Source organism: Nerophis lumbriciformis, linkage group LG17 (assembly GCF_033978685.3).
Source record: "Nerophis lumbriciformis linkage group LG17, RoL_Nlum_v2.1, whole genome shotgun sequence".
NCBI lineage: Eukaryota > Metazoa > Chordata > Actinopteri > Syngnathiformes > Syngnathidae > Nerophis > Nerophis lumbriciformis.
This window is the reverse complement of record NC_084564.2, coordinates 27240245-27262800: the sequence shown is the minus strand read 5'-3', so window position 1 is coordinate 27262800 and position 22556 is coordinate 27240245. Positions and strand designations below refer to the sequence as shown.

Here is a 22556-nt window from a genome sequence, read left to right as displayed (position 1 = left end):
TCTCTCGTTAATATTAATAATTTAAAAAAAACTTTCATTTAGTTACATTTGTGTTTTGTTCAAATATCATCATTTATTTTGTATGAACATTTTCCCAGGACCTTCTCTCTGTGCGCTACCCAGAGCGTCACCATGCTGCCTGTGACACACACAGTTTCATTTCAAACTAATCAAACCTCATTGTAGCTAAACACATTGAATATTACGATTTACATTTTTTTTTTAAAGTGGTTATTTTTGTATGTATGTATAAATATCGTCGGTAGGAACAAGAATGCAAAATATTGTTGTTTTTTTTAATTTATTTTGTAGTTATACAATAAGACCACTTTGACGTTTAAATGATAACATGGAAAAAATGAAAACTCCGAAACTACTTCTCAGGGGTTCCCAGTGAAATTAATAAGAGGTCAAACAGGAAATATCTGTGCATAGTACATGTAACCTACCATGTTTACATTACAGGACGTCACCAGTAGGCTACGCGAGTATCGCTGGTGGCCATGAAGGACTCGATGGTGCGAACATCAGCATCCTTGGGCGACGTTACAGCATACAAGATCAACAACGTGGGCTCACTGCTGCGGAGGACCCGGGGGCTTCTCGCCGGGGGCGGGACTCTCCGCCTCGACGGGCAGGCGAATGTTGGGGATTCCGACCGGGGGCCTGGCCTTTCTTATGGGGCTGAAGCTGCGTGGGGACGAGCAAGGGGAGTGGGCCGGCGAACGGACGGGCGTGAAGGGGGGACCGCCGAGGGGGGCCGCTTGTGGGAGGAGCTGCGCCAGTGGGGAGGGGCTGCGGGAGTACCTGCGCGGGGTGGTCCAGACGGGCTGGTCAGTTCTGTGGGCGTGAGAGGGGAGGACCGGGACGTAGGTGGCAGGGATATTGATCTCTGATTGGCTGAAAACATTGCTAGCGCTTTCTTCCAAACGCTCCAGGGTCTCCTGAAACAGGACAACGGATCTTCAAAAACCCAACCAGAACTCGTCACAAGGGGGTGGGATCCAGGAGATGGCGCTGTTTTCTTTCATTCCAAAATGTGTTTTTTTTTTCAATACAGAGCAGTACTGGGGGGAACATATTGTCATGGCTGTCTTGAGTTTCCAATCATTTCTACAACTCTTATTTTTTTGTGATAGAGTGAAAAAACATTCATGAAGTTTGGTTCTTTTATGAATTTATTATGGGTCGACTGAAAATGTGAGCAAATCTGCTGGGTCAAAAGTATACATACAGCAATGATAATATTTGCTCACATGTCCCTTGGCAAGTTTCACTGCAATAAGGAGCTTTTGGTAGCCATCCACGAGCTTCTGGTTGAATGTTTGACCACTCCTCTTGACAAAATTCGTGTAGTTCAGCTAAATTTGTTGGTTTTCTGACATGGACTTGTTTCTTCAGCATTGTCTATACATCATGACTTTGGGAAGGCCATTCTAAAAGATTAATTCTAGCCTGATTTAGCCATTCCTTTAACACTTTTGACGTGTGTTTGGGGTCATTGTCCTGTTGGAACACCCAACTGCGCCCAAGACTAGGGCTGTGAATCTTTGGGTGTCCCACGATTTGATTCAATATCGATTCTTGGGGGTCACGATTCGATTCAAAACAGATTTTTTTTTATTCAACGCGATTCTCGGTTCAAAAACGATATTTTCCCGATTCAAAAGGATTCTCTATTCATTCAATACATAAGATTTCAGCAGGATCTACCCCAGTCTGCTGACATGCAAGCAGAGTAGTAGATTTTTGTAAAAAGCTTTTATAATTGTAAAGGACAATGTTTTATCAACTGATTGCAATAATGTACATTTGTTTTAACTATTAAATGAACCAAAAATATGACTTATTTTATCTTTGTGAAAATATTGGACACTGTGTGTTGTCAAGCTTATGAGATGCGATGCAAGTGTAAGCCACTGTGACACTATTGTTCATTTTTTTATAAATGTCTAATGATAATGTCAATGAGGGATTTTTAATCACTGCTATGTTGAAATTGTAACTAATATTGATACTGTTGTTGATAATATTCATTTTTGTTTCACTACTTTTGGTTTGTTCTGTGTCGTGTTTGTGTCTCCTCTCAATTGCTCTGTTTATTGCAGTTCTGAATGTTGCTGGGTCGGGTTTGGTTTTGGAATTGGATTGCATTGTTATGGTATTGCTGTGTATTGTTTTGTTGGATTGATTAATTAAAAAAAATGAAAAATAAAAAATAAATAAATAAATAAAAATAGATAAAAAAAAAAAAAAAATCGATTCTGAATCGCACAACGTGAGAATTACGATTCGAATTCGAATCAATTTTTTCCCACACCCCTACCCAAGACCCAACCTCCGGGCTGATGATTTTAGGTTGTCCTGAAGAATTTGGAGGTAATCCTCCTTTTTAATTGTCCCATTTACTCTCTGTAAAACACCAGTTCCATTGGCAGCAAAACAGGCCCAGAGCATAATACTACCACCACCATGCTTGACGGTAGGAATAATGTTCCTGGGATTAAAGGCCTCACCTTTTTTCCTCCAAACATATTGCTGGGTATTGTCGCCAAACAGCTAAATTTTTGTTTCATCTGTCCACAAAACTTTCCTCCAGAAGGTCTTATCTTTGTCCATGTGGCAAGGGACATGTAAGCAAATATTAACATTGCTGTATGTATACTTTTGACCCAGCAGATTTGCTCACATTTTCAGTAGACCCATAATAAATTCATAAAAGAACCAAACTTCATGAATGTTTTTTGTGACAATCAATGAGTGCTCCAATCACTCTATCACAGAAAAATAAGAGTTGTAGAAATTATTGGAAACTCAAGACAGCCATGACATTATGTTCTTTACAAGTGTATGTAAACTTTTGACCACGACTGTACATTGTTCTAAATGAAAAATAAAATGCATTTTTTTTGTACAACAGTCGTCCTTCGCAACATCTTTAAATATTGCGGTTTTGCTACATTGCAGATTTTTTTTTAGATATTATTCTATATTTTGGTCCTAAATTACGCATTTTCAAGCCTAAAAATGTTTAAACAAACTAAACATATCAACACCAAAGTAGTATTGGCCACTAGACGAGTCCAAACCATTTAGAGCACGGTGATTGGCTAAGCCTCAGGCAGCATTACCATATTGGATTAAAAGAATGTTAGGGTGACCAAAGAGTGTTATTTCATGTCTTCAGGGCTCCAATAATGCTGAAAAAAATAATTAAGAAAGGTACAGTAGCTATTAAAATATTGGATTTATATTTAATGATTCATATATTTCACCGAAATTCATTAATCTCATTCACAGAACATAATAACAGTCTGTATGTCTTCCCTTTTATGTACATGTATATATTGCATGTATATGTATGTGTTATTGCATGTATACACGTGTGCATAATCAAACTTCACTAAAAATATTATTGTAAAAAAAATCATGGAAATAAACTGGGGTTTTTGTAATCCTTACGTTACTTTTCATGGGCTTGAGTATCAAAGTAGCAATATAAAATATAACATATGTAATATTTACATATTATATATACACAGTATATAATATATACTGATATCATATTATATATTTTTTAAATATAAAAATATAATATAGTACCATAGTAGCAATATAAAATATAACATATATGTAATATTTACATATACAGTATATAATATATACTGATATATTATATTATACTATATATATACACATTTCTAATATAAAAATATAATATAATATAATAATATAATATACCAGTATTATATTTTTATATTATACTATATATGCATATATATATATATATATATATAATAGTTTTTATATAAAAATATAATAAATATAATAATATAATATATCAGTATATAATATGTAATTATTACATATATGTTATATTTTATATTGCTACCATGGTACAATTTTGGTCTACTTCATACCTTTTGTTTTCTCACTCTTTTTGTGCTCGTGTGTGCATTATCCTTTCCATCCTTTGTAACTGAGCTCCTGTGTGGAACAATTTCCCTTGTGGATCATTAAAGTTAGTCTAAGTCTAAGTGGAATCACTAGTGTGCCCTCTGAATTCCGCCTAGCAACTAGAAGTTGATCAAACATGGGCTATCACCAAGAAATGTTAAAAAAAAAAAAGTATGTTGGGTTACCACACAAACAGTAAAAAAAAAAAACACGCCACATTGAAGACATAATTCAGAACGAGCAACGCTAACTTCTTAAAAAGGAGACCGATTGTATCTAAGAGGAGACTGAGGGCAGGAAGTAAACGGAGCGTGGGTATAATACTGCACCACTCAGAGCCAAAGTAAAGCCTATGTGTGTTTATTTAATAATTTCTAGACCATTTCTGGTGCAGATTTTGGACATTTATGCACCTATTTAAAATGTATGTTAATTATTGTGAAGATTGTTTGGTCAAAAAAAGAGGATATTTCACTCACGTCTTCATTGAGTACATAGAGAGGCATGGGGCTCCTTCGGCCAAGGGTGGTTGGTTTCGGTACAACATCAACTGCAACAACAACAACAACATTATTCAACAACAATGTCCCCAATCCAAAGGGTATGAGTTTTTAACAATCTAAATTATTTGGATATATTTGAAAAATAGTTTATTTTAAAAAGTACAGCAGATGCTCCAAAGTGGAACATGTTCTATTCTGTGATGCTGGTTGACTTTCGGGTTGTTTTGATTTCAGGACAAATATTTCCATAGTAAACAATAGGCTCAAACTGTCACCATCATAAAATACAAACCCCGTTTCCATATGAGTTGGGAAATTGTGTTAGATGTAAATATAAACGGAATACAATGATTTGCAAATCATTTTCAACCCATATTCAGTTGAATATGCTACAAAGGTAACATATTTGATGTTCAAACTGATAAACATTTTTTTTTTGCAAATAATCATTAACTTTAGAATTTGATGCCAGCAACACGTGACAAAGAAGTTGGTAAAGGTGGCAATAAATACTGATAAAGTTGAGGAATGCTCATCAAATACTTATTTGGAACATCCCACAGGTGAACAGGCAAATTGGGAACAGGTGGGTGCCATGATTGGGTATAAAAGTAGATTCCATGAAATGCTCAGTCATTCACAAACAAGGATGAGGGGAGGGTCACCACTTTGTCAACAAATGCGTGAGCAAATTGTTGAACAGTTTAAGAAAAACCTTTCTCAACCAGCTATTGCAAGGAATTTAGGGATTTCACCATCTACGGTCCGTAATATCATCAAAGGGTTCAGAGAATCTGGAGAAATTACTGCACATAAGCAGCTAAGCCCGTGACCTTCGATCCCTCAGGCTGTACTGCATCATTAAGCGACATCAGTGTGTAAAGGATATCACCACATGGGGTCAGGAACACTTCAGAAACCCACTGTCAGTAACTACAGTTAATCACTACATCTGTAAGTGCAAGTTAAAACTCTCGTATGCAAGGCAAAAACCGTTTATCAACAACACCCAGAAACGCCGTCGGCTTCACTGGGCCTGAGCTCATCTAAGATGGACTGATACAAAGTGGAGAAGTGTTCTGTGGTCTGACAAGTCCACATTTCAAATTGTTTTTGGAAACTGTGGACGTCGTGTTCTCCGGACCAAAGAGGAAAAGAACCATCCGGATTGTTATAGGCGCAAAGTTGAAAAGCCAGTATCTGTGATGGTATGGGGGTGTATTAGTGCCCAAGACATGGGTAACTTACACATCTGTGAAGGCGCCATTAATGCTGAAAGGTACATACAAGTTTTGGAGCAACATATGTTGCCATCCAAGCAACGTTACCATGGACGCCCCTGCTTATTTCAGCAAGACAATGCCAAGCCATATGTTACATCAACATGGCTTCATAGTAAAAGAGTGTGGGTACTAGATTGGCCTGCCTGTAGTCCAGACCTGTCTCCCATTGAAAATGTGTGGCGCATTATGAAGCCTAAAATACCACAACGGAGACCCCCAGACTGTTGAACAACTTAAGCTGTACATCAAGCAAGAATGGGAAAGAATTCCACCTGAGAAGCTTCAAAAATGTGTCTCCTCAGTTCCCAAACGTTTACTGAGTGTTGTTAAAAGGAAAGGCCATGTAACACAGTGGTAAAAATGCCGCTGTGACAACTTTTTTGCAATGTGTTGCTGCCATTAAATTCTAAGTTATTGATTATTTGCAAAACAAAATTAAGTTTCTCAGTTCGAACGTTAAGTAGCTTGTCTTTGCAGTCTATTCAATTGAATATAGGTTGAAAAGGATTTGCAAATTATTGTATTTTGTTTTTATTTACGATTTACACAACGTGCCAACTTCACTGGTTTTGGGTTTTGTATATTGAGAAAGAAGCACAGTGGAGAACGATCAATAAAGCAGTCGTTCTGCATGTGTGAATGAAAAAGCCTGCCTTTATCCACCTACTGACACTATAGTCCTCTTAATGTTTCACTTTATCATTTATTTGCATACAAGACAGAAGTTTTAAGTTTGCACATTATTAATCCCAATGTTGGAGAGTATTTTATTCAAGACCGAACAACTCTTAGTAGTGGATAGGGTTGTACGGTATACCGGTATTAGTATAGTACCGCGATACTAATGAATCATATTCGGTACTATACCGCCTCTCAAAAGTACCGTAAGTACTGTGATAATACCAAGTACAGTAGCGTATCTAGTGGATAGTACTATGATTACAACATCTTCTTTCGTTTAAAATAAATATATATTATGTTTATAAACTCAGGATATATGTCCCTGGACACATGAGGACTTTGAAGGTTTTGGAGCAACATATGTTGCCATCCAAGCAACGTTACCATGGACGCCCCTGCTTATTTCAGCAAGACAATGCCAAGCCACATGTTACATCAACGTGGCTTCATAGTAAAAGAGTGTGGGTACTAGACAGGCCTGCCTGTAGTCCAGACCTGTCCCCCATTGAAAATGTGTGGCACATTATGAAGCCTAAAATACCACAACGGAGACCCCCGGACTGTTGAACAACTTAAGCTGTACATCAAGCAAGAATGGGAAAGAATTCCACCTGAGAAGCTTAAAAAATGTGTCTCCTCAGTTCCCAAACGTTTACTGAGTGTTGTTAAAAGGAAAGGCCATGTAACACAGTGGTGAACATGCCCTTTCCCAACTACTTTGGCACGTGTTGCAGCCATGAAATTCTAAGTTAATTATTATTTGCAAAAAAAAAAAAAGTTTATGAGTTTGAACATCAAATATATTGTCTTTGTAGTGCATTCAATTGAATATGGGTTGAAAAGGATTTGCAAATAATTGTATTCCGTTTATATTTACATCTAACACAATTTCCCAACTCATATGGAAACGGGGTTTGTATTTATGAACTGGATAGGAAAAGATGTAGGTAACACGTCAGTTTAAAGCAGTTCTTCTCAAATAGTGCAGTGGGCAAGACCTGGGTGACATGCTTTATCAGTATCATGCTTTAAACCCCGCTTCAAAAAGCCGTGCACTAGAAAATGTGCTCATTGTGAGTATTTAGACTGGGGAATCACTACGGGATTTTGTACACAACTTTAGGGACCAACAAGCATGCGTGTAAAATCTGAGCAAAATTAGTTGAAAATCATCAAGCAAAACGTAATCGTCCATAAAAGTCATTTACCATTAGGCTAATGATTACACAACTTTGAAAATATGTGTTGTCTTTCAAAGCATTTTGCCCACAACCCATAGCTGGCGCCACAATTGTCATATACAGTACATATTTATTTACAATACTATAAAAGGGGAACTAGGATTTTTTTATTGTCTTTTCTGACTTATAAATGTTGTTACAATGTTGGATATTCGTGTCAAACAATGTCTGTGATAAATGTACTTATGTGGGCATTCTAGTACATGCTCTCTGCCTGCAGCCTCCCGTGTTATTCCTTCTTGGCTCATGCTCTCCCGCCTGCTCTGATACAAAATAAAAAATGTTCAATTTTATTAGTCCACGTCGTTTTACACGGGACTGTTTTGTCAACATTAGCCAGTATGAAGTTGGACATTACCACTCGGTTTGAGGAAACGCAAGATTAGGTTTGATGAATTTCATGTAATTGTGGCATGCGCACACTAGGGTTGTACGGTATACCGGTATTAGTATAGTACCGCTATACTAATGAATCATATTCGGTTCTATACTGCCTATGAAAAGTACCGGTCCCGCCCTCCTTGCGCCCCTGTCATCGTCACGTCGTGTCATTGCTGGTTTCAAACAGAGAAGAATATTCGGCAGCGCACAATCACAGAGTACTTACAAGCAGTGTGTAGATAGAAAAGGGAAAACGGACGCGTTTTGGCTTAAAAACTAACAATAAAGGTGAAGTTATAACACTGAAACACCCTCAGGAAGAGGTGCTTTAAGACATGGCTAGCTAGCTAGCAGCTAACGTCCATCCGCAGTCTGCAGTGTTTTAGCTACTTCTAAATCACTAATCCTCGTCTCCATGGCGACAAATAAAGTACGTTTCTTGCAAGTATCATCCCTGCAGGACGAGGGATAGCTAAACATGCTTCACTACACACCGTAGCTCACCGGCATCAAAATGTAAATAAACGCCATTGGTGGATCTACACCTGACATCCACTGTAATGATACCAAGTACAATAGCGTATCTCCTCGATACTACTATGATTACGTCGATATTTTTTGGCATCACATCTTTCGTTTTTTTAAAATTCATATTATGTTTATAAACCCTGGAAATACGTCCCTGGACACATGAGAACTTTGAATATGACCAATGTATGATCCTGTAACTACTTGGTATTGGATTGATACCCAAATTTGTGGTATCATCCAAAACTAATGTAAAGTATCAAACAACAGAAGAATAACTGATTATTACATTTTAACAGAAGTGTAGATAGAACATGTTAAAAGAGAAAGTAAGCAGATATTAACAGTAAATGAACAAGTAGATTAATAATTCATTTTCTATTACTTGTCCTTAATAAAGTTGACAAAATAATAGGTAGATAAATGACACAATATGTTACTGCATATGTCAGCAGACTAAATAGGAGCCTTTGTTTGCTTACTTACTAATAAAAGACAAGTTGTCTTGTATGTTCACTATTTTATTTAAGGACAAACTTGCAATAAGAAACATGTTTAATGTACCCTAAGATTTTTTTTGTTAAAATAAAGCCAATAGTGCCATTTTTTGTGGTGCTCTTTATTTAGAAAAGTACCGAAAAGTATCGGAATAATTTTGGTACCGGTACCAAAATATTGGTCTCGGGACAACACTCGCGCACACTAACACTAACATGCGGCATGCAGTGAGATAAATGCTGGTAAAGTGGAACCTTGATTTACACACTTAATTGGTTCTGGAACATGGGTTGTAAAAAGATAAGTTTGTATATCGAAGCACATTTCTCCATAAGAAACAATGTAAACTAGGGATGTCCGATAATGGCTTTTTGCCAATATCCGATATTCCGATATTGACCAAACTCTTAATTACCGATATAAACCGATAACGATATCAACCGATACTGATACATACAGTCGTGGAATTAACACATTATTATGCCTAATTTGGACAACCAGGTATGGTGAAGATAAGGTCCTTTTTAAAAAAAATAAAAAAATAAAATAAGATAAATAAATTAAAAACATTTTCTTGAATAAAAAAGAAAGTAAAACAATATAAAAACAGTTACATAGAAACTAGTAATTAATGAAAATGAGTAAAATTAACTGTTAAAGGTTAGTACTATTAGTGGACCAGCAGCACGCACAATCATGTGTGCTTACGGACTGTATCCCTTGCAGACTGTATTGATATATATTGATATATAATGTAGGAACCAGAATATTAATAACAGAAAGAAACAACCCTTTTGTGTGAATGAATGTAAATGGGGGAGGGAGTTGTTTTTGGGTTGGTGCACTTGTTAGTGTATCTTGTGTTTTTTATGTTGATTTAATAAAAAAAACAAAAAAAAAAACAAAAACAAAAAAAAAACGATACTGATAATAAAAAAAATGATACCGATAATTTGCGATATTACATTTTAAAGCATTTATCGGCCAATAATATCGGCAGGCCGATATTATCGAACATCTCTGATGTCAACATAAATAATGGGTTTCAGCCACAACAAAAGCCCATATTTCAGTAAAAATGTGTACACAATATACAGCGCTACAGAGTACTGTACAACAAACAAAAATAACAAAGTGATAGATCCACTTTCAATTTCAACGCCAAAACAACAACACTTACCTAAACTGTCCTCATTTACAGTCGCCCTGCCGACACGCACACACACACTCACTGTGACTAGCTCTTCTGCACTCACAATTTGAGATCACAAAACTTCTTAACTTTAACTGCTACAACGACTAGGAATAGCACAATTAAATCCACTTTACTTTAAGATTGGAGGGGGCAGTGTAGACAACGCGGTTTCTAACCACACATCGCTTGTTCATTGATTTTTTTGGACTCATATTGAGCTATTAGATACTAGAAAATGGCTACACAGCTCTTTAAAAGCACACAAAGTGGCATTGAGCACAGGAGCTAACGCCATCAGCCAGCCCACAATGGCTGTGCTGCCGGGTACAAAAGGGCGGCTGAAATGTTTGTATAATGATACAAGGTTCCTACACCAATGCATATTTTTATCCGGTCTGTGGTTCGTACATCAAAAATTTTGTACAATGAGGGGCTCGTAAATAAATAAAAATATCGAAAAAGTTTGTACAATGAGAGGCTCGCAAATAAATAAAAATATGGAAAAAGTTTGTACAATGAGGGGCTCGTAAATAAAAACAATTATGGAAAAAGTTTGTACAATGAGGGGCTCGTAAATAAATAAAAATATGGAAAAAGTTTGTAAAATGAGGGGCTTGTAAATAAATACAAATATGGAAAAAGTTTGTACAATGAGGGGCTCGTAAATAAATAAAAATATGGAAAATGTTTGTACAATGAGGGGCTCGTAAATAAAAAAAAAATTATGCGGCTCAGGTCAGGTGTACCTAATGTTGTGACCAATGAACCTGTATACTGTTTATGAAGTTTATTTTTGACCGTGTCTGAAAAAAGAATTGCGGTGACGTTCATCTTTATATCGATATACTGTATATTTAACGGTGTACATTTTTAAAAGATGATCTCTGATACTTTGGGAGAGGGAGGGTTTCATTTGCAATCTAAAGGGATTGCTTCCATATTTGCAAACGTATTCAGAAAGTGGGTTCAAAATGTGACTGTGAAGCAATATTTACATCAAAGCATATCCAATACATATTATCTAGACCAGTGTTTTTCCAACCTTTTTTGAGCCAAGGCACCTTTTTTTTGCGTGGAAAAAATGCGGAGGCACACCACCAGCAGAAATCATTAAAAAACTAAACACAGTTGACAGTAAAAAGTCGTTGTCGCAATTGTCGGATATGACTTTAAAGCATAACCAAGCATGCATCACTATAGCTCTTGTCTTAAAGTAGGTGTACTGTCACCACCTGTCACATCACGCCCTGACTTATTTTGAGTTTATTGCTGTTTTCCTGTGTGTAGTGTTTTAGTTCTTGTCTTGCGCTCCTATTTTGGTGGCTTTTTCTCTTTTTTTGGTATTTTTCCTGTAGCAGTTTCATGTGTTTCTTTGAGCGATATTTCCTGCATCTACCTTGTTTTTAGCAATCAAGAATATTTCAGTTGTTTTTATCCTTCTTTGTGGGGGCATTGTTGATTGTCATGTCATGTTCAAATGTACATTGTGGACACCGTCTTTGCTCCACAGTAAGTCTTTGCTGTCGTCCAGCATTCTGTTCTTGTTTACTTTGTAGCCAGTTAAGTTGTAGTTTCGTTCTGCATAGCCTTCCCTAAGCTTCGATGCCTTTTCTTAGGGGCACTCACCTTTTGTTTTTTTTTAAATTTTAAGCATTAGACACCTTTTTACCTTCACACTGCCTCCCGCTGTTTCCGACATCTACAAAGCAATTAGCTACCGGCTGCCACCTGCTGATATGGAAGAGTATTACACGGTTACTCTGCCGAGCTCTAGGCAGCAGAGACACTCAACAACAACACATCATTTGCAGACTATAATTACTGGTTTGCAAAAAATATTTTTAATTTTTTAATCTCTCACGGCACACCAGACTGTATCTCACGGCACATTAGTGTGCCGCGGCACAGTGGTTAAAAAACACTGATCTAGACCACAAGGAAGTATGACAGATGTATATTAGAATCATCATAGGTCTCGTTTAAGTTGTTGCACACATTTTATTAAAAAAAACAACTCACTGTCATGGCCATTTTCAATCTGCTCCATGTAGATGGGAGCCCTCTGGGGGACAGGCCTATGCTTCTTTCTACATTGCAGCAAAGCAGGGGAAACAACAACAGGAGCAAATGTGTGTATGCAACGACAAGCAGACTAAAAAAAAAAAAAAAGAAAACATTGGGGAGAAAAGAAAGAGTGGAAGCACTCACTTGGAAGGCTTCCAACAGGCACACACCGTCACCAGGGTGATGAGGAGGAATATGCCCCCGGTGGACAGAATGATGTACAGCGAGCTCCGTCCTACACCAGAAGCATAAGAGTACATATAGGGACGACGAGAAAAAAATAACGTCAGGGGCCGAGTGTGTCCTCACATGGGGTCACTGGTGACATTGCCTATTTTTTAGTGGAACATTCTTAATTTAGACGTGAATAAAACAGTCTGGCTAGTACTGTATGTCACCATGCAAACAATGTCATTACAATAAAATGGATTGCAGAGAATTGGGCAGCACATAGCAATACTGTACAAACAATAATAATAACAAAAAGATTCTGTGAATCCACTGCAGCACCTCCTTTTTCTTTCTCTCTACTCGTAAATAATAGTCCATTCATTAGATTACAATACCCCTTCCCTTCCCCCTACTTGTGGCTCCCCACCGGTGCCCGGTAGCAACTCCACTGCCTGGATGTCCGTACACTTGCAGGCCACAACACTGTTAGCTGTGTTCACATTGTTCAAGTTGACACTGACGTACCATGATGTGACACAACTAACATTCCAAACCCATTTACTGGGTTGAATACATAGGCTATTTATATAAACACCCCGTTTTCATATGAGTTGGGAATTGTGTTAGATGTAAATATAAACGGAATACAATGATTTGCAAATCATTTTCAACCCATATTCAATCGAATGCACTACAAAGACAAGATATTTGATGTTCAAACTCATAAACTTTATTTTTTTTTTGCAAATAATAATTAACTTAGAATTTCATGGCTGCAACACGTGCCAAAGTAGTTGGGAAAGGGCATGTTCACCACTGTGTTACATGGCCTTTCCTTTTAACAACACTCAGTAAACGTTTGGGAACTGAGGAGACACATTTTTGAAGCTTCTCAGGTGGAATTCTTTCCCATTCTTGCTTGATGTACAGCTTAAGTTGTTCAACAGTCCGGGGGTCTTTGTTGTGGTATTTTAGGCTTCATAATGCGCCACACATTTTCAATGGGAGACAGGTCTGGACTACAGGCAGGCCAGTCTAGTACCCGCACTCTTTTACTATGAAGCCACGTTGATGTAACATGTGGCTTGGCATTGTCTTGTTGAAATAAGCAGGGGCGTCCATGGTAACGTTACTTGGATGGCAACTTATGTTGCTCCAAAACCTGTATGTACCTTTCAGCATTAATGGTGCCTTCACAGATGTGTAAGTTACCCATGTCTTGGGCACTAATACACCCCCATACCATCACAGATGCTGGCTTTTCAACTTTGCGCCTATAACAATCCGGATGGTTCTTTTCCTCTTTGGTCCGGAGGACACGACATCCACAGTTTCCAAAAAAAATTTGAAATGTGGACTCGTCAGACCACAGAACACTTTTCCACTTTATAGCAGTCCATCCTAGATGAGCTCAGGTCCAGCGAAGCTGACGGCGTTTCTGGGTGTTGTTGATAAACGGTTTTCGCCTTGCATAGGAGAGTTTTAACTTGCACTTACAGATGTAGCGACCATCTGTAGTTACTGACAGTGGGTTTCTGAAGTGTTCCTGAGCCCATGTGGTGATATCCTTTACACACTGATGTCGCTTGTTGATGCAGTACAGCCTGACGGATCGAAGGTCACGGGCTTAGCTGCTTACGTGCAGTGATTTCTCCAGATTCTCTGAACCCTTTGATGTTATTACAGACCGTAGATGGTGAAATCCCTAAATTCCTTGCAATAGCTGGTTGAGAAAGGTTTTTCTTAAACTGTTCAACAATTTGCTCACGCATTTGTTGACAAAGTGGTGACCCTCGCCCCATCCTTGTTTGTGAATGACTGAGCATTTCATGGAATCTACTTTTATACCCAATCATGGCACCCACCTGTTCCCAATTTGCCTGTTCACCTGTGGGATGCTCCAAATAAGTGTTTGATGAGCGTTCCTCAACTTTATCAGTATTTATTGCAACCTTTCCCAACTTCTTTGTCACGTGTTGCTGGCATCAAATTCTAAAGTTAATGATTATTTGCACAAAAAAAAAAGTTTATCAGTTTGAACATCAAATATGTTGTCTTTGTAGCATATTCAACTGAATATGGGTTGAAAATGATTTGCAAATCATTGTATTTCGTTTATATTTACATCTAACACAATTTCCCAACTCATATGGAAACGGGGTTTGTACTATGCTGTATTTACCGGCTTAGATTTCACAAAAAGCTTCTAAAATATACTTTTAAAGAGGTTTTGTGTCATTGATCCATGTTTCTATGCTCCTATGCTGTGTGTGGCATTAAAACCTCTTAAGGCCCAAGCTGTTTGTTTACATGCTTTTTTTTATTTCTCTTTGCTATTTGGGCTTATTGGATTGATTGATTGAAACTTTTATAAGTAGATTGCACAATACAGTACATATTCCATACAATTGACCACTAAAAGGTAACACCCGAATAAGTTTTTCAACTTGTTTAAGTCGGGGTCCACGTTAATCAATTCATGGACCCTAATTAGAATAAAAACTAAGAAACATCTTTTGATATGATGTACCTAGTCCAGGGGTCGGCAACCTTTACCAGTCAAAGAGCCATTTTGACCAGTTTCACAAAATAAAGAAAACAATGGGAGCCACAAAAATCTTTTGAAATTTAAAATGAAATAACACTGCATACAAAGTTTGATTTTTACTTTGTGCTACGTATAAACCAAGCGTCTCAGACACGCGGCCCACACCTTAGTATGAAAATTTAATGTTAGTGCGGCCCGCAAGGTTTTTTATGAATGGCGCTTGACAGCGTCATGCTTGTCATGCTTGTCAACCCTCCCGATTTTTCCGGCAGACTACGAATTTCAGGGCAACTATTCCCTCGGACGTGCGTGATGGTACAGCATTTAGCGCCCACTACAACCAGTGTGCCAGCCCAGCCACACGTTGTATGGGGCTTCTGCTTGCACACGCAAGTGACAGCAAGGCATACTTGGTCAACAACCACACAGGTTACACTGACAGTGGCAGTATAAAAAACTTTAACACTCTTACTAATAATGCGCCACACTGTGAACCCACACCAAACAAGAATGACAAACACATTTCGGGAGAACATCTGCACCGTAACACAACATAAACACAATAGAACAAATACCCAGAATCCCATGCAGCCCTGTTTCTTCCGGGCTACATTATACACCCCCGCTACCAAACCCCACCCACCTCATCGACGCACGGAGGGGGGGGGGGGTTGATGTGTGAGGGAGCAGGGTTGGGGTGGGGGCGAGGTTTGGTGGAAGCAGAGGTGTATAATGTAGCCCGGAAGAAACAGGGCTGCATGGGATTCTGGGTATTTGTTCTGTTGTGTTTATGTTGTGTTAAGGTGCAGATGTTCTCCCAAAATGTGTTTGTCATTCTTGTTTGGTTTTGGTTCAAAGTGTGGTGCATTATTAGTAAGAGTGTTAAAGTTGTTTTATATGGCCACAGTCAGTGTGACCTGTGTGGCTGTTGATCAAGTATGCCTTGCTGTCACTTACGTGTGCAAGCAGGAGATGCATACAACAAAAGGCTGGCCTGGCACACTGTTAATACAAATTGTAGTGGGTGCCAAATGCTGTACCATCATGGCACGCCCTTACTATTATTGTAAGGGTGAAAATCGGAGAATATTACTCCCAGGTGTTTTCTGCGAGGGGCACTGAAATCCGGAAGTCTCCCGGGAAAATTGGGGGAGTCGGCAAGTATGCAGCTGAGCCGCATCAGAGAGATCAAAGAGCCGCATGCGGCTCCGGAGCCGCAGGTTGCCGACCCCTGACCTAGTCCATAAGTACACAAATGTGTACTTCATGTTTAGTGACATGCTTATTCTTACACTTTTTTTTCTCCCCAAATTCCATTGTATGTTATACTCTTCTGACACTGCCAGATGGCAGTATAAGTGTCCACATAAGCGGCCATAAGACCCCAATTCAGTAGTGTACACAATTTTGGAAATAAGAGCTAAAAGGTGCTGTCCACGCATGTGGCCTCTAAGCCTTTAGAGGTTTTAAATTAAACATGTTGTCACTCATTATTTATGTGAAATTAGTTTTATACTTTTTTAACTCAAACTTGAATTTAGTTTGATGCAAGTTCTGTACTAAAATGGATTCATTGGAAAAACATGTTTAACACCGTTTTTTCCGGGCTATAGAGCGGTATTTAAGCCGCACCCACTGAATTTTAGAATAAATAAATATGTTTACATAGGTCATAAGCGGCAGGTACATACCGGTACAGAATATTTTGTACATTTTTATTTGCCTGTCACACGGCAGTATAACGGCTGATCAAACAAAACAGAAGTCACCGTCATTGACCCACTAGCTGTGGAAGCTACTGTAGCTCTCCAATCAGTTAAACTGACTTAATAACTCCACAGTGATGTTTTGGTGAATTTACGAAACTGAAAGAAAACACAAAGAACGCCGCCTACATAGACACTTGTAAACGTGTTAGCATATTTGCCAATGTTAACGACTCTAGCTTGATTACATTACGATAGCACATACAAAATACTGTATGCACTCCTACAGACATCACACATGGGACGGTTTAGTACAGGGGTGCCCAATACGTCGATCGTGAGCTACCGGTGGATCGCGGAGGGTGTGTCAGTCGATCGCCAGCCAGGCATTAAAAAAATAGACCTCAAAATTAGCGATCATCAATCTTCACAATGACGTCACTTTCGTCACTTCATTGACATTCACGGCACCCGAGGGTCTTGTGAGATGAGATCATTATTAAGAAAAAATGACCGACAGGAATGCGAGAAACACTTTTTATTTCAACAGACTCGGCAAAACTCTAAAGACCGACTGCACAGTTCCTTTCTTCACAATAAAAGCGCTGCTTCATCCTGTCTGCCCTAACACAATAAGAGTCTCAGAAAGCTGGCGTGCACAAGCTAGCAAGCTACGGAATTTGCCGCCAATGTATTTCTTGTAAAGTGCATTAAAACGAATATGGAAGCTGGACAAGTAAGATGCCAGAAAGCAACAACTTTCATGTGGTGTTAGACAGAAAGGAGGACTTTTTTTTCCTCCATTTGAAAATGAGGGACGTTATCAGTACGAATGTCAGATTCCAATCAATGCAAGTCATCAGAATCAGGTAATACACCAACTTATAATCTTGTCTTCATGAAAGAAAGGAATCTATATGTGTTAAACATGTTTGTACTATCAATAAACACCTTTAACTTGTTGACAAAAACGTATCTTTCATAAATAATTAAATATAAAAATTATATAAATGAATGAGGTAGATCCCCTCGACTTGGTCAACTTAAAAGTAGCTCGCCTGCAAGAAAAAGTGTGGGCACCACTGGTGTAGTAAGTATGAATTTTTTTAGTTATATTGTAAAACTTACAAACATTGCTTGGAGTGATGAAAGAAGAATCCTTTCGGGCAAAAACGCTATGTAAAAATACTCCCAGTTCAAGGAACAAACAGCACCTGCAGTAAGTAAACTCGTCCAAAAGACGACGCCATAGCACAAACAATAACACACCTTTTCGGTGTCTCTGTCGGTGTAATATTCAAACTATTTGTTAAAAATACGAAACATTGTGGCCGTTAGCAGAGAAAAATCTACAAAAATTATAAGCCGCAAAGCTCAGAGCGTAGGAAAAAAGTAGCGGCTTATCGTCTAATAAATACGGTACTACTTTTTGTGGAGAAAATAAAAACTTTATCATTATTACAACATACATTTTAAAATATTCCCAAATTTACTTCGACCAGGAGCTGATTCCAGTACCACCGTCTTATGAGACGAACACTAACAGGGTGCGCCACAGGAACCAGTATGATTGCATTGGGAATTAAGCCAGAGCAGGAAGTGGCTAGGAATACGTTTGTTGTACAATTTCTTTATTAATAGACATCTTAAATCTGCTTCTTCACGCAAAGTGGGGTCTACCACAAATCGCGTGGTCCTGTCTGCACAGCGCGTGATGTGCGTTTAACCCTTGTGTAATGTTCATATTGTTGTTACTCAGCCAGCGTTTGTGGGTCTGATGGACCCGTTGCATTTTGTGGCTTTTAATGCCTCACAATTAAACACTTTTATGTTAAAATACTGAACAGATGTTTATTGGGATAAGGTAAACATCAGTTCAGTATTTTAACATAAAAGTGTTTGATTGTGAGACATTAAAAGCCACAAAATGCAACGGGTCCATCAGACCCACAAACGCTGGCTGTGTAACAACAATATGAACGTTGCACGGAAAATTTCTCTGCCAGTTTTTGCATCCCACAGGGATTCTTCTTTTGTGTTTCTGCACCTGCGGTTCCCACACAAGGTTGCAACATTGCTTGTCAACACTGTCTGCTCTCATTTTCTCGCACATTTGACCCTCGGATGTTCTGTGTACCTACACTCTGTCCTCCTCCTGTCTAGGCCTGCTGTGTGTGTGTGTGTGTGCGTTACACAGAACATCAATTTCCACACTTCTATTAGCCCCGGGTCCAATGGACCCGGACATATTATATGTAATAGAAATGTGTAGGGGGGGTGTATGGTGTGTGGTCATTAAATATGTATTCTGATATATGTTATTCACAGAAAATGAGCCAAAGTCACTGAGTCTCAGTTTGAAAAATTAATTAATTGTATCATTTTTCTTTTAATAAAAAATGAAAACGGGTCTCACAGACCCGAACACCACACAAGTAAGGGCGGCCCTGGGCACTGCTTGCTGCATTCGCGTTCTATAAAAGTCTCTTTTAGCAGCTTTTCGTGAAATCTGACCTGGTAAGAACAGCCATCCTGCAGGTGGCATTTTGTCTTGGATGTGTTATGTGTTACCATTATATTGCAGTCTACACGTATCTCTTATGTTTGACTGCCATCTAATGGTCCCACTTATCATTCCACCATGTACCAAATAAAATAGCTTCGAGGTCGGTAAGCAAAACCAGAATTATTCCGTACATTAGGCGCACCGGGTTATAAGGCGCACTGTCGAGTTTTGAGAAGGAAAAAAAAAGATTTTAAGTGCGCCTTATAGTCCGGAAAATACGATATATAAAAATTGTTTTTTTTTCTATTTTTGGTTCCGACTTGGAACACAGTCTTTAAAATACTGCAAAGTATTCTATACATTTTACTAGTATAACATGCCACCTACTGTAGACAGTGAGCCTGACGGGCGTGCTCTTCATGCTGCTGACGGGGTTCTCCACCGTGCATGTGTAGACGTCGTCGTCCGACATGAGAACGCGCGAGATGGTCAGCACCTTCTGGTCGTGCGAGAGCAGCAGGCGAGAGTCGTTGGCCTGCACCTTGCCTCCCTTCAGCCAAGCGTACACGGGCTTGGTGCCATTGTCGTGGGAGCAGTGCAAGTGGAAGTGCTCGCTGTACTCGAGGACAGACGACGCCACCATCTGGATGTATGGCCTGGAGATGGGAACTGGGGATGACAGAATCGCGACACGGATGTGACATTACTGGAAGTGAGTCATGCATGATGTGCCTTTACTTCCTAAATTGAATCCAATTAAACGTTGTGTAATTTCTCTGTTTGGCCCATTTTATATTGACATTAACACCTCAGCCGCAACATTTTAATATGTTCATTAGTGTGGTTGTAGTTTGAATAAAATTAAAAAAAAAAAAAGTTTTCGAAAATTGTGGGAAAATTCTTCATTTCCAAGAACACTTTACTTAATTCAAGTATAGTCGTCTCTCGCCACCTCACGTTTCAAAATATTGCTGATTCAACACAATTTGTTTTTTCAAAGCATAATCTACAACATTTTGCCCCAAATTAAGCATTTTTCAGCATAAATCTGGCTAAAAGACGACAAATGTCAACACTACAGGAGTATCGGCCGGTATAGAGGAGACCAAACCGACCAGAGCGCCCTTGTGGAGGGGGGTGTGGTCTGCGGGCCTGCCGCGGAGCGAGGTGTGTAAGGACCAGCCTCGAAGCCAGCGCCAGGTGAGTGGATGGCGTGGCGAAGTTGGCAGAGTGGCCGTGCCAGCAATCTGAGGGTTACTGGTTCAATACCCACCTTCTACCATCCTAGTCACATCCGTTGTATCCTTGAGCAAGACACTTCACCCTTGCTCCTGATGGGCCTGGTTAGCGCCGTGCATGGCAGCTCCCGCCATCAGTGTGTGTGAATGGGTGAATGTGGAAATAGTGTCAAAGCGCTTTGAGTTCCTTAAAAAGGTAGAAAAGCGCTAAACAAGTACAACCCATTTACTATTTACCATTTATGGATTGCCCAAGAAGGAGCTGAGCCAGAAGGCAAAGCTCTCGATTTACCGGTCGATCTACGTTCCCATCCTCACCTATGGTCATGAGCTTTGGGTCATGACCGAAAGGACAAGATCAAGGGTACAAGCGGCCGAAATTAGTTTCCTCCGCCGGGTGGCGGGGCTCTCCCTTAGAGATAGGGTGAGAAGCTCTGTCATCCGGGGGGAGCTCAAAGTAAAGCCGCTGCTCCTCCACATCGAGAGGAGCCAGATGAGGTGGTTCGGGCATCTGGTCAGGATGCCACCTGAACGCCTCCCTCGGGAGGTGTTTCGGGCACGTCCGACCGGTAGGAGGCCACGGGGAAGACCCAGGACACGTTGGGAAGACTATGTCTCCCGGCTGGCCTGGGAACGCCTCGGGATCCCTCGGGAGGAGCTGGACGAAGTGGCTGGGGAGAGGGAAGTCTGGGCTTCCCTGCTTAGGCTGCTGCCCCCGCGACCCCACCTCGGATAAGCGGAAGAAGATGGATGGATGGATGGATGGATTGCCCAGCTGGGGCTGGTTATCTAATCACCTGTCGCACTCATTAGCAGCAGCCGGTCCGAGACATGTGGTTGGAGTTGGAGTCGCTGGTGAGCGGACACAGTTGATGGACATTGTCGGAAGGAAAAAGCCACAAAGACTGAAAAGTTGTAATGTGGAGTGCGGTCCTAGTGTGTGCGCGCTCACAAATAAAGACATTGTTACACCAGATTACCGGGCTCACGAGGGAGTATGTTACGATCAGGAGAACCCACCAGAGGGAAACGTCACAGCGCTGTTTGGTATCGTGGCTACTGATTGGCTCAGCCTCAGGCAGCATTAATATATTGGAATAAAAGAGTTTAAAGATGTCTTAAGGGGTAGGGCCGTGAATCTTTGGACACCACACGATTAAATTAGATTTGATTCTTGGGGGTAATGACTCGATTCTCGATTCAAAAACGATTCTCCATTTAAAATCAGTACTTTTATAGTAACATTGGGTGCCAGTTCAATGGTTACCTACATTCCTCCATAAAATAGATAAAACAGCTCTGATAAATTTCAATATGACTTAAAAGAACATTGGTTTTGTTTCTACCCAAACATTTAATAAAGTTGAATACAAAAAAAGGCAGCAAGAGAAGTAGAAGAAGAACTCTTCTCTTTTTTTTAGGTAAATCTGTAAAGCAGATGTGGGCATTTACATCAACAATGTGATTTGCCTGGGTGGCTGGACAGATATATTTTTTTAAAATATTTTTTATATTTTTTTGATATATATATATATATATATATATATATATATATATATATATATATGTCATCGATTTTTGATTTTTTTTAATTGAATGTGAGTGTGACTGTCTATCTGTGTTGGCCCTGTGATGAGGTGGCGACTTGTCCAGGGTGTGCCCCGCCTTCCGCCCGAATGCAGCTGAGATAGGCTTCAGCGCCCCCCGCCACCCTGAATAGGACAAGCGGTAGAAAATGGATGGATGGATGGATGATTAAGAATCTTTACAAATAAGAATCGCAAATCATTCAAAAATCTATTTTACTTTGTCACCCCTATTCTAGGAATGTTATTTCATGTCTAGAGGGCACTCACAATGTTGAAAATGTGTATTTAGAAGGTCATAAGCATGTTTGTTTTACGCTAAGCTATGAACATATTCGATGTAGAATTAATCTTCGCGGAAATTCACTTATCGCGATTACATCCAGAACCAATTAACAGCAATAAACAAGGGATTACCGTAATCAAAATGGAGGGAGTTTGTGTTTAGTTTTAGTGTTGGTAAATATTTT

The 22556-nt window shown here is 39.4% G+C and overlaps 1 protein-coding gene across 2 annotated transcripts in view; it reads right to left on the bottom strand.

Moving 5' to 3' along the window:
* Nucleotides 1-295: 295 nt before the first annotated feature.
* Nucleotides 296-22556, bottom strand: part of hepacama (hepatic and glial cell adhesion molecule a) — a 61252-nt gene continuing 38991 nt past the window's right edge. Inside the window, exons 4-8 of one of the 2 annotated variants that reach the window (XM_061972104.1) lie at nucleotides 19650-19931; nucleotides 12476-12566; nucleotides 12287-12354; nucleotides 4437-4507; nucleotides 296-944 (exon numbers count right to left, since the gene is read on the bottom strand). In XM_061972104.1, the coding sequence (XP_061828088.1) occupies nucleotides 576-944; nucleotides 4437-4507; nucleotides 12287-12354; nucleotides 12476-12566; nucleotides 19650-19931 (881 nt within the window). In that variant the 3' untranslated portion in view covers nucleotides 296-575. The remainder of the gene's footprint in view (nucleotides 945-4436; nucleotides 4508-12286; nucleotides 12355-12475; nucleotides 12567-19649; nucleotides 19932-22556) is intronic. The other variant, XM_061972105.1, reaches the window with a different exon arrangement.